We start from the raw sequence: 12460 nt of genomic DNA, 5'->3' as shown, positions 1-12460 counted from the left end.
GACATCCCAGTATCCCCCAGTGGAAGTAGGAAATAACTGAGTAATAGCTCCCGAGGTACCACCCCTGCCACAGATCATGGCTCTAAGAGGCGCATTGCTAAGCCAGTTAAGTCATTTTAGAAAAAAGCGAAAAAAAAAACTTTCGTAAGTTTTGGAAAAACTTCCCGTCTTAACCTAGGAGAGTGGGTTTCTGACCCAGACTAATAGCTGTAATGGTGGGGCAAAGAAGAAAGTTTGTTGTTTGGGTTTGCTGTATGCATTCCTCATGTTTCGTTTCACATCAATAGAAAATAATGCCTAACTACCAGAAAACCTGTTTTATTACTTGTGTGCTGCAATGTAATACTCTTCCTCTTATGTATTTTTATTTTGCACAATACAAATGAAATAAAATTGTGAAGGCTTTAAAGAGCAGGCCATTGCCCTACAAAATTTACAAGAAAATGGATAATTTGTTTATTCACCTGATTGTCTTCTGCTTGCTTTTTCCTCTACCACCTTACCAGAAACCTAAAAGTTGTACTGCTGCTGTTGCAACACTAAATATCAACCCTCAATTGAAAATTGACCCGCGTCTGGATAAGGTGTGTCCTGCCACAGAGAACATCTATAGGGATGAGTTTTACAGTAGACAGGACGTCATTGTGACTGCACTGGATAATGTGGAGGCCAGAAGATACGTAGACAGGTATCTGTATGTGTTGCAGGTTCTTTATCTGAAAACCGTTCTTTTATGTATTTGTGACAAGCCAAATATGTTTATGATGAATATACAGTGTATGTTTTGTACAACACATTACAGCAAGTAGGTTAATGCTGCTACAAAATATATATATTTGTTTACATTTCAGAAAGGTAACAATCTCATCAATTTTATTTGTTGCAGTCGTTCTGTGTCTAACATGTGCCCTCTTCTTGACTCTGGGACCATGGGGACTAAAGGGCACACAGAAGTGATTGTACCTCTTTTAACGGAGTCATACAACAGTTATGTAAGCATACAAGAATCACTGAGCAATCAAATTATTATCTTTTGTATCGTGTACATGCAAGAATAGACAAAGGAATAATTAACCATGTAAATTTACTTTTTGAATGATTGAAAAAATACAAAATTTGGATCACAAGGAAGTTGTTACGAGTAGAAAAAATGCAGGCAATCAGAATTGTAATAAGGCCATTATCAGATTTCACTCCGTGTTATCGCTCCACCACATGTATATCTTAAATATCATGCATCCACAATACTGTGTGTTACTCCACCCCAGCCCCAACATGCTTTCATTTTATGCAAGTCACCACCAGCATCAAAACTATTAGCTCTTTAGAATCATAAAGTATACTTGGCTATGTGTATAATTTTACACCGTGACCTCCCGGACAGCCAATCGGAGTTCAACTAGTTAGTGAGGTGCTGTAGTTATCATTATTCTAGCAGGTACTGTAACTGTGGCAGCTGCAATACCTAACAAATGGTTAATGGAAATGGCTCATGTGAATGAGTTGGGTAGAAGAGGCTTAATGGGGCTTTATTTATGAACTAGAAGGAGAGAGAGAAACAACTCCTCAGTATTATAACAGTGTTTCTGCACCTTCGGGAGAAATGCTAGGCACTTGCTGTTCCATGCTGAATGCCTGCTATTTTGTAACAGATAAAGGGATGCCACATTCACTAAAGTTCATTACAGTAGGTTTCCTGTAGCTAAATAACCTATTTCTTTTACAAATCTATTACTTTTGTGGTGAAGCCCATTTATATTTTGTTCTGTGCTTCCTCCCCAAATGATTGACAACATTGCAGTACTAGGAGAATGAGGTGAATGAGCGCTTGAGCCCAGGTGTGTGAGAAAGGAGTGATATGAGCACAGAATGTGTCAAATAAAAGAAATCATTTTACTAACATTGGGTATACAACCTGATGGACACACTATTTTTATTATGTGTTTTAGAATAAACAATAGTTATATAGTACAAAGGTAGCTGTGGTAACTGGCAGTATAGGAAATGTCAGCGTGACCAGTAGTGTAATACCCTAAAGGGATATGGTGATAATGCAGTTATTAATGTTCAACAGTGAATAGATATGCAGTCTGTAGTCATGGGGGCTAAATAATCCACTTAGTAGTGGTCCAATAGAATCAAGTATATTGCGTATCCCACAGTAGAAGAAGTAGAAGTCCGGTTGCGGACTGTATTTTGTGGTGGGAGTGACCCTGGGAATGCTTTCACAGCCCCAGCCACGGGTGTGCTGTTCTCAGTGTGGTTGGTGATGCTTGGATCCTTGTGTCTCAGGTGGTCCCAGTGAGTTATAGCAGGTGCGCTATACATTAATGCGAGTCGCTTTCTGGTACGGAATTGTTAGGTTGGTTACTTCAGACATACAATAGGGACAGGGAACCCTGTTCTTGGTAGCGTAAAGGTACATTAGTAAGCGCATCTTGGGAAGCATGGTGTTGGAGCCCTGGGTGCACAGCTGTGTATGGCAGATACCTTGTCCTCGGTGCATACATTACTGGGTTTTTTTTGCAGGTTCAATATGTTTGTGTCCATGGATGTTAGTTTTGGATGTAAGGTACTGTGTGCAGTACCTTTTGGCTGTCCCCATGATTGCAGTGTCCCCCAAATGGATGCAAGAGGAAGTCCTTCTGTTTTTTACCATGCCACTTAAACAGCAAGTTCCTGGACAGCCAGTAGCGGTTTGTTTTAAGCTCAGTAAGTGTTACAGGATGCTAACAACAATTAAGTTGGTTACAGTATCTCTTAGTAATAGTTGCAACAAAAACTATCTGCAAATGGAAATGTATTAATCAGTCACGTTATGGTATACTACACCTCACTGGAGTATCTGTACTATGTCATATTTACTTAGTTACAATTCTGTTGGTTAAACTACTTTTTTTTATATATTTTCATTTATTTTGGATATTTTTGTTTTCTTTTTATGTAGCGTGATCCTCCCGATGAAGAAATCCCATTTTGCACTTTAAAGTCATTTCCAGCAACTATTGAGCACACAATACAGTGGGCAAGAGATAAGGTATACAGTACTACAATTGTCTTATTACCTATTAAACAATATCTGGTATTAACCTGTTTTTTTTTTTTTTCTTTTATAACCAGTTTGAAAGTTCATTTTCCCATAAACCGTCTTTGTATAACAAATTTTGGCAAACACATTCTTCTGTACAAGATGTTTTACAGGTATGTAGCCAGTCTTGTATAAAGGTTTAAAGCCTCTGTCATACAGTAGTAAAAGTCATAAATAAGAGCAAAGTTGCTTCACATTAGGATTGATACAGTATTCAGGAGTTTCTGAAATTTGTGATTATCTTACAACTGAGTAAATGTAACAAATATAATATAGACTTGTTAAATGTATATACATGTGTGTGTATATATAATCTGCAGTATTATACCACTTCAAATATGACAAACTTCAAACATTAATAATATGCTAGATGTCCATTATACAAAATAGCTCAAGGATTTTTTCTTCATATGGAGCTGCCATATTGATGCGGCACTAGTAGTTAAAGTCTACATATCCTTGTGAGCCTTATTTCAGACAATCTGTTAATACAGATGTGTATACATCTATCCTCCGTGCGCTACACATAACGCGGGTGCTCCGTGTGACTCTGTAGCGCAGTGCGTATTTTCGTACGACTTTTTAGCTTCAAATGTGTCTTATTCGCACAATGCGAATGTTTAGCACAAGCAGCTTCTGCTTATTAAAATGATATGCGGCATGCCTATGTTCTGTGTGTGACTGCGGGTGTATCTGCATACGAAACGCTACGTTAGTGTTAAAGCCGCTGACACTGTAACGTAGCATTTTTAATGCGGATACACCCGCAGTCACACACGGAACATAGGCATGCTGCATATCATTTTACTCAGCAGAAGCTGCTTGTGCTAACTATTCGCATTCTCATTTGAAGGTAAAAAGGCTCACGAAAAGATGATCAGCGCTACCGAATCACACCATGGCATGGAGCGACTAGAAGGGCTGTTTAGCGCGCAAGGAGACTAGATGTATTGTATATCCCTTTTAATGTCTTGATATTTCTTACCTACTAGAATAGCTAGTGAAAATATTCTTTCCATAAAATAATAAATATACATTGCTAGACACGTTCATGTCCAGTAACTCCACATCTACCTTCATAGTTGTGCCTGAACCTGTGTCGCACCTACTGTACTTGAATGATATAAGTATACATTGGGCATCATCTAAAGTATATTGGGTGAACAAGCCAGTGAATGTCCTTGAGCTATGATTTGATGCATTAAAACTGAAAATGGTCATACTATCTTTAATGAGATCTGATGACTGTTTTTTTAATGTAAGTCATTTTATTCATACTCTAGACTTGGGTGTTCATTTGCTGGCTTTTTGCATTCATTCACTGGCAATTTATTTACCTCTCTCTTGGTTTTTAGTTATAAAAAAGAGGAATTGATTTTACAGTGAGTTCATCAGGGGGACCCAGCAGACTGTGGGTTTAGAGGGCAGGCTGAGGTGCAGGGAGTAGGTGCTACATAGGTTACCTATTGGAGTTGAACTCCCCAAAGCCCTTACACCTCCTCCAGCTAGCCAGTTATTTATCTGAGTTTTCCATACTCTGTGGCAAATAGCTGCCGTGGGCAGCTTATGAGCCTGAAGCATAGTCCTCTTCAAAGCCGCAGAATAACCCTTGGATCTCAAAATCTTGGATCTCAAGTGCCACGCCGACAAAGCCAGCTGAGGTAAATTGGGATGCAGGAACAGCCCTTGACTGAGCAGAACGCAGCAATTACAAGAGCTAATGCTGTGAGCTTGGACCGTGCACCATAACACAACAGCTTCTTTTTCAGTTTGGACACCATGATATCTATATCCAGAAGACTTCAGCCCAAGAGACTGGTATCTGTCATGCCCAGGGTCCAATTCCAGTTTGCAAACTGAGAACCCCTGGACAGGTTCTGGAGGAGTGAAGCCACCACACCAAACACTGGCAGGGCAGAAATGACAGACTTAACAACTGTTCTGATTTCCTCCAATGCTACACGATGTGACGCTGGACAGCCCTGAAACGGAAGCTAGTGAAGGGAATCTCCTCAAATGCAGCTACCATCATCCCCGGCAACTGCATATACTGCAGAATGCATGGACATCTGGCATGGGTTTAAAAGGGACAGCACCAAACATTACAGGGCCAGAATCTTGTCTTCTGGAAGAAACCGACACCAGCAGGACGTTTCTAACAGAAGCTCCAGCTAGACCATCCTCTGGGCTGGAACCAGGTTAGATTTGGGAAAATTGAGACTCCAACAGTGCTTTTCCAAGTTCGACACCACCACTCGCAGATGATGGCTGAGCAGCGTTCCGGAGGACGCCTTGATCGACATGTTGTCCAAGTAAGGGAAGACAATTATCCCTTTGTGTCAGAACAGGGCGATCAAGACCATGACCTTGGTGAAGACCCTGTGTGCAATGGAGAGTCCAAGGGGAAATCCTGAAATTGGTAGTGGAGGGTCCCAATGGCAAACTGAAGAAGCTTGTGGTCCTTTTCCAGATGAGAATGTGCAAATAGGCATATTTGATGTCCAGTTATGCGAGTAATCCCTCTTCCATGTAAGCTATGAGAGAGCGCAAATATTGTATTTTGAATTTCAGCACCCGTATGTGAGGGTTTAGAATGGGTCAAAAAGACCTGTTTGTGTTCTGCACTAGAAAAATATTGGAGTAAAACCCCAACCCTCATTGATGTGCAGTAACCGGTACCATCTAAGGTCTAGTTTAATCGATTTTGATTTATGTAAAATCAATGAAAATCAATAATTATTTATGTTGTGTTCCTGGGGCTAAATCACACATTTACTAGTAGGCAATATTTGATCTGTTTTTTTAAGTATTAATAAATGTGTGATTTAGCCCCAGAAACTCAACTTCGATATTGATCGATTTTTCATAGTCTTTAAATTTTTTAAACCTATCTTTAGTCGCACCACCCACAGTAAGGCAGCCCATCTGACCTGTTTCTGTGGTAGAGGTGTGTCAAAGAACTGGCCTGGACAAAGCCCCACTTACTCCAGAACATATCCTTGAGACAGGATACTCCGGATCCAGTGGTCAATCACCAACCGGTTCCAGATGTCCCGGAACAGGAGCAGATGGGCACCTACCTCTGGAGTTACAAGACCGACTTGGAAGCTGTATTGCTAACTGCTTGTCACTCTGCTGAGGGCTTGGTTGTCTGGAAGCCATGGCCACATTTCCTCGAAATTGACCGGGCCTGGTAGCCCAGGCCCCCCCGCCAAGACTGGCCGAAGGGTTGTACCTGCAAGAGAAAACCGTTACTTTAGCAAGGCTTCACACTTATGGTCTGTAGCATTCTTCAATGTAGCAGCACTGGTAGTGGGAAGGAACATAGCTTTTGTTACCCGGGCAGAAAGTTTAAATCACCTGTCAGACGTGAGCAAGGCTTCGCCAAACACGTCTGCAAAGGAACTGAAAGTTACATGCTTACTATTTTTCTTAAATTCAGAATAAGCCACGGAGGCAGGTGGCTTATCCTCCACTACCTGAAAGGACTGGCAGATAGCCATAATCAGGTTACTGTCTCCCAGGCTGTCGGTAAAGCTATCCTACCAACTAAAATGATCAACCCAGTCTTAGTGTAGTCTAAAATCTCCATTTTCTCACTAGAGGAGCCCTCGAAATCCTCATCACCTGGAAAATGGATGCCACGTGGAGCCTGGCACTCTTAGGATTATGGGTGGAGGACCCTGTGAAATTTTCTTAGGTGTTACAGAGTTTTGAAAGTATATACACTACTAGGCCGACCCAGGATCTACCTGAGCACCAGCTACTGCAGGGGGTGGAGACTGGGAGTCAGCTGAGGAACAATAGAATTTGAATTGGATGCTGTAGGAATTGAAGCACTCACATCTGATTGGTTGTGGATGTCATGTACCTAGTTGCCAGAGCTGCAATGGACTGGGCCATGACCATCACCCAGGCCAGCAACACCACCTCCGCTGGGGAGTCCTTAGGCATGCGCTGAGTGAGTGCCTCTGTTCCACAAGCTGCTCACTTATATCTCCAAGGAGTTTTGAGTAAGTGTAATGCGGCTCCTTGCTTGGTTTTGGAATGTCTGTCTCCCTTTCCAGACCTACTGATGGATCCTAATACACACAAAGGAGATATATAATATATTTACATACTACATGGAGGAACAAAACAGCCTTAAAACAATAGAAAATAATAAAATGAAAAATTTATTGATCAAATAAAACACCTTACTGTAGAAAGCATGCAATTCCAAATATAAGTTAACACACATTGGTAGTAAGTTTTAGTATGATGTTTATTGTTATTGTGTTAATCTTTGCACAGCGTAAAAAAAAAAAATATGTTGCAATTGTTCTATTTTTATAACAAACTAATGTTTACTTTTCTTTTTAGAGGATAAAGTCTGGGGAGAGTTTAGATGGCTGCTTCCACGTAGTAAAGCTGCTGAGTAGGAAACCTAGGAGTTGGTCCCAGTGTGTGGAACTTGCAAGATTAAAGTTTGAAAAGTATTTTAATCACAAGGTTGGTAGAACAATTGCCAAAAAATGAATAAGGTACGTATCCACTACACGAAAGTGGAATGACTGTACGGTTACAACATTGTTATAGTGCAATCGTTCATCACCCTGTGCAGAGGGTAATGTGCCCACACTGAACGATATGTCGTTCAGTGCAGGCACCCTTTCTCATCCCCGAACATGCACAACTTGTCGATATCGGCAAGTTGGCCTGCATCTTCAGACGATGTTAGATGTCGAAAACGACCAGCGGGAGCACGCATCGCTGGTAATTTTCAACTTTTTACTGCACAATTTATGAACTATTAATAAGCGATTGAACAATAACGATGTCGTAATCGTTCAGTCGCTCATTTTAATCATCTAGTGGATACGCGCCTTAACATTTTATATACTATAAAAGTACAAACAGTTTTGCTTTCTGGCATGAAAGGGGACACTGCCTACCACTCATTTATAATTATTGTAGCGTGGGTTTGGGTGAATTCGCAATGTGAATTTGCCCTAATCTTCCAATTAGGAATGTTGGAAATATGCTTTCACCTAAAATAAACAAATATAGGTTCTATTTCCCAGAATTATTTAGACTTGAGGTATTTCTATAATTGGGTGCACATACCTAAAATACAGTAAATTGTACATAATATGTACATAATCTTTTCCCATCCCCTGGTATTTCTTAAATGTAATTGTTTAGCAGTATACTGTGTAGAAGATTGCCCTCGGTGATCCTATCTTGTTCTGTTACATTACAACAGGGCAGTAGTAGTTAGAGATGAGTGGTTCGGTTTTGGCATGGAAAGGTTTGGATCTGATAACTGAATCTTATTGGCTATCCGGCTATAACGTGTTTTGGATAGCCAATAAGATAAATCCAAACTTGCGCTAATTTGGAGTAAAGAACAGAGTAAAACCAAACTGCTCATCTCTAGTAATTAGTTGTTTTTGGAACTTTCTTTGAATAACCTTTATCCAGTGATGGAAAGGATATCCACTGGTGCAGATGTACTGACATTACTGCTGCTAGTCACCTCCTAGGTGAGATTTTTGTATATACAAACCAAATCTTTACACCTCTTATTGGTTTTGGTTCTACACCAGCTGTAATTAGCTGGCGGGCCGGCAACAAATCAACACTGCTGACACCTGGGCCCCCTTGTCAGCCCCGACTGGACAGACCCACGTTGTGTGCGTTCCTGGTTGCAGGGAGAGCGGCAGTCTTCCAGTGCCTAAAACTGCACTAATATGTACCAGTGGGGGGGCAAGCAGAGCTCCAACGGAAGAGCAGTGAGTCGGAGGATCAACTGTCACACTGCACCTGCACTGACAGTTACTAATTTCCTCCAAGCATATTTTCATATGCCATGGTCTCCAATGTTGGTCTGCAGAGATTTCTGCTTAGTAGTGATTTCTGAAAATGCAGTGATTTGGAAAGCTATACTGATTTCTGTCCTGTAAGTCACTCTGCTCCTGATATACCCCATTCCAAACAGACAGAAAATACCCCTGCCTACACTGTCCTTTACCCCCACATTGCATTGTTATCCAGGTGTGAATGATTTCTGTGTTCCTTGTCAAAGCGTTCCCCCTTTAGTATACCACATTCAAACTAAGTTTTTCCCATGTCAGCCTTCAAAAGTCTAGTCCTTTTCAGAACCATTCACTGTTAAAGTACAACCAAAGCCACAGTTTCAGAATAGCCATGCCACCCAAAAAACGATCCAGTTCCTCAGCTGCTAGATAGATCTGTTTCAGGGCTAAAACCATGTTAGCAAATAGTGGGGTCCTTTTCAGGATCGATAAATGGTGTTATAGGTGAGGACATTGAAAAGAATGAATGCTACAGATTTACTTCAAGGTCCATTTTTCAACCCGTGGAATGCCAGGTATACCAGCTAGTTAATACTAGTTTTTTTTGTACTTGCGTTAAACCCTGTTCTCTGATTTCCTGTATAGACAATGGGGTATAATGAGTGGAGTGAGGATCCAGGGAACTTTCAAATCTGATGCTTTAACCACTTGCCTGGCATGGTCGCAACAGTTGCGACCACACCAGGCTGGGCTTTAACTGACATGGTTTTAATGGTTATGAACAGTCAGAAACGCCCACTAGGCAGTTGCAGGATGCTAATCTTACTGCAGCCGCCTGCATCTGAGAGACCTTCCGGTCCCTCTGCACCTACGGATTCTACTGAAATGTGTACTGATCACTGCCATTCACTGTGATCAGCAAGCCCGGCGCCTCCCCCACACACACACACACACACACCCAGCACAGCTGCGCTCTGCAGCCGCCAGAGAAATATAATTGATATAGCCGCCTCCTGTCCCCCCTGTGTATCCCGAAAATCTTATATAAGATGCCGCTGCCCCCGTGTACCCCGGGAGCTGCTCCTCTCAGATGCCGGGGAAATGAACAAACAGCCACGGCCCCCCTCCCTGATCACAATGTATGGAATCTGTGCTCCTGTATAACCCCGGCGCTGCTCCTCGCAGACGCCGGGAACGTAAACATACAGCAGCAAATGCCAACAGCTTCATACGGTAAGGGTTAGGGTCAGACTGTTGGAGGGGAGGGTTAGTGTTAGGCTGCAGGAGGGGCAGGGTTATGGTGCCGAAGAAAATGGTCATGGTTATGCTGTGTAAAGTTTTCCTTGACCCAAGCATCTTACTTGAATTCTAACTACTTGTCCATAAAGTGTAACAGGTAGGCCACGCATGTCATACCAGTCGCCTATATCTTGGCCTAGTGGCTGGAAAGCAAGCTATTGTTAGATAAAATGTTATAAAAAGAAAAAAATAGCACAATAGTTTCATGGAGGACTTCGCCTGTTCCAGCCTAAAGCTGGGTACACAGTGTAAGATATATTGTACGATCTATCATTCTGACAGTGATCGAAACAGTATTTTGTGTGGATCGTATAGTGGCCCTGATTCAGAGCCGGACGCTCTACGTGAGCGCTCGCTCTGAATAAGGGCGTTTTTTTTACTTTAACACCCCCCTCCAGGCTGCTCGCTAAGCTGTGGGTGACGAGAGAATCACTGACATGTCATGACATGGGATTAAGTTCATTGTCATGGCAAGAGGGACTTTGCAGGTAATTGCAATTCATCTGATCACTCTTCATGACATTCTGGAGTATATGCAAATTGCCATCATAAAAACTGAAGCCGCAGACTGTGAGAACCAATACTTGTCATTCTCAACTTTTGGCCATGGCTGTATAAATAAATTAGGAGGTAAGGGTAGGGGTCTTGGAGTGCACACTCCAATTTTGAACATAAGAGGTGCTACCATGCTGAGACTTATAGTACAATACAGTGTATTAGTGGCGCTATTGTATTCTACTACAAGTCTCAGCATGGTAGCACCTCTTATGTTCAAAATTATAATTGTTTACTGAATCAGCTGTTGTACTTAAACATATTTGATCTTTAAGACACAAATACAAATAAACTTGTTTTAGCATGAGGTAAAGAATTTGTGCTAATCTAATGCTGCCCATCCACTAGGCGATTAAACCTAGCGATTGAGCGATAACGACCATTGTTATCGCTCCATCGCTTGGTAATCGCCCGCAAATCGGGCAGTAAAATGTTAAAAACGACCAGCGATGCACGCGCCCGCTGGTCGTTTTTAACATCAATCATCGCCCGAACATGACGGTCAACCTGACGACTGCCGTCAGGTTGCCATGTTTGGGATGATTGATCTGCATGCACTTCACGCCGCGGGAGACGACAACGGCGTCGTAATCGTGCCATCGTTCCCGCATCTTGTAGTGGATGGGCAGCATTAGAGAAGACAGTGGTGCTGTTTTTTTGTTTTGTTTATTAGATGATTTCCTTTGATTTGTACTAAGTTTCCTATCCACAAGCCGAACAATATGATGCAGATTTAATGGTACTACTGTTGGGGTTCAATTTAATTAGTTGCAAGTTGGTTCCTGCGAGCCATTCTCTGAGAAAGCTCGCACCACAAATTACATTTGCAATACAATTCCAAAATTGCATAATTCATATTTTTTTTGTGCGCATCCCCTGAGCAGGTGAAAAGGTAGGAAATATATTTATTTTAAGGTAAATCTGTCAGGACACCTCTCGTGGAGGTGTAAATGATGTAGGAAAGGTATTCGGAGGTGTAAATGATGTGGGACAGGTATAGTGGAGGTGTAAATGATGTGGGACTGGTATGTGGAGGTGTAAATGATGTGGGACTGGTATGTGGAGGTGTAAATGATGTGGGATAGATATGTGGAGGTGTAAATGATGTGGGACAGATATGTGGAGGTGTAAATGATGTGGGACAGATATGTGGAGGTGTAAATGATGTGGGACAGATATAGTGGAGGTGTAAATGATGTGGGGACAGGTATAGTGGAGGTGTAAATGATGTGGGGACAGGTATAGTGGAGGTGTAAATGATGTGGGGACAGGTATAGTGGAGGTGTAAATGATGTGGGGACAGGTATAGTGGAGGTGTAAATGATGTGGGACAGGTATAGTGGAGGTGTAAATGATGTGGGACAGGTATAGTGGAGGTGTAAATGATGTGGGACAGGTATAGTGGAGGTGTAAATGATGTGGGACAGTTATGTGGAGGTGTAAATGATGTGGGACAGATATGTGGAGGTGTAAATGATGTGGGACAGATATGTGGAGGTGTAAATGATGTGGGACAGGTATGTGGAGGTGTAAATGATGTGGGACAGGTATAGTGGAGGTGTAAATGATGTGGGACAGGTATGTGGAGGTGTAAATGATGTGGGACAGGTATAGTGGAGGTGTAAATGATGTGGGACAGGTATAGTGGAGGTGTAAATGATGTGGGACAGGTATAGTGGAGGTGTAAATGATGTGGGACAGGTATAGTGGAGGTGTAAAT

The 12460-nt window shown here is 41.9% G+C and overlaps 1 protein-coding gene across 1 annotated transcript in view; it reads left to right on the top strand.

Moving 5' to 3' along the window:
* UBA6 (ubiquitin like modifier activating enzyme 6) overlaps positions 1-12460 on the top strand; it is a gene marked incomplete at its 5' end in the record, with an annotated part of 72308 nt that overhangs the window by 30294 nt on the left and 29554 nt on the right. The window contains 5 exons of the mRNA XM_088463306.1: positions 507-688; positions 887-992; positions 2948-3037; positions 3121-3201; positions 7451-7579. Coding sequence (XP_088319432.1) covers positions 507-688; positions 887-992; positions 2948-3037; positions 3121-3201; positions 7451-7579 — 588 coding nt within the window. The remainder of the gene's footprint in view (positions 1-506; positions 689-886; positions 993-2947; positions 3038-3120; positions 3202-7450; positions 7580-12460) is intronic.

The sequence above is a fragment of the Taudactylus pleione genome, unplaced genomic scaffold (assembly GCF_031769625.1).
Source record: "Taudactylus pleione unplaced genomic scaffold, aTauple2 ptg001339l, whole genome shotgun sequence".
NCBI lineage: Eukaryota > Metazoa > Chordata > Amphibia > Anura > Myobatrachidae > Taudactylus > Taudactylus pleione.
The sequence above is the reverse complement of the archived record's forward strand: the minus strand, read 5'-3'. Positions and strand labels throughout refer to the sequence as shown.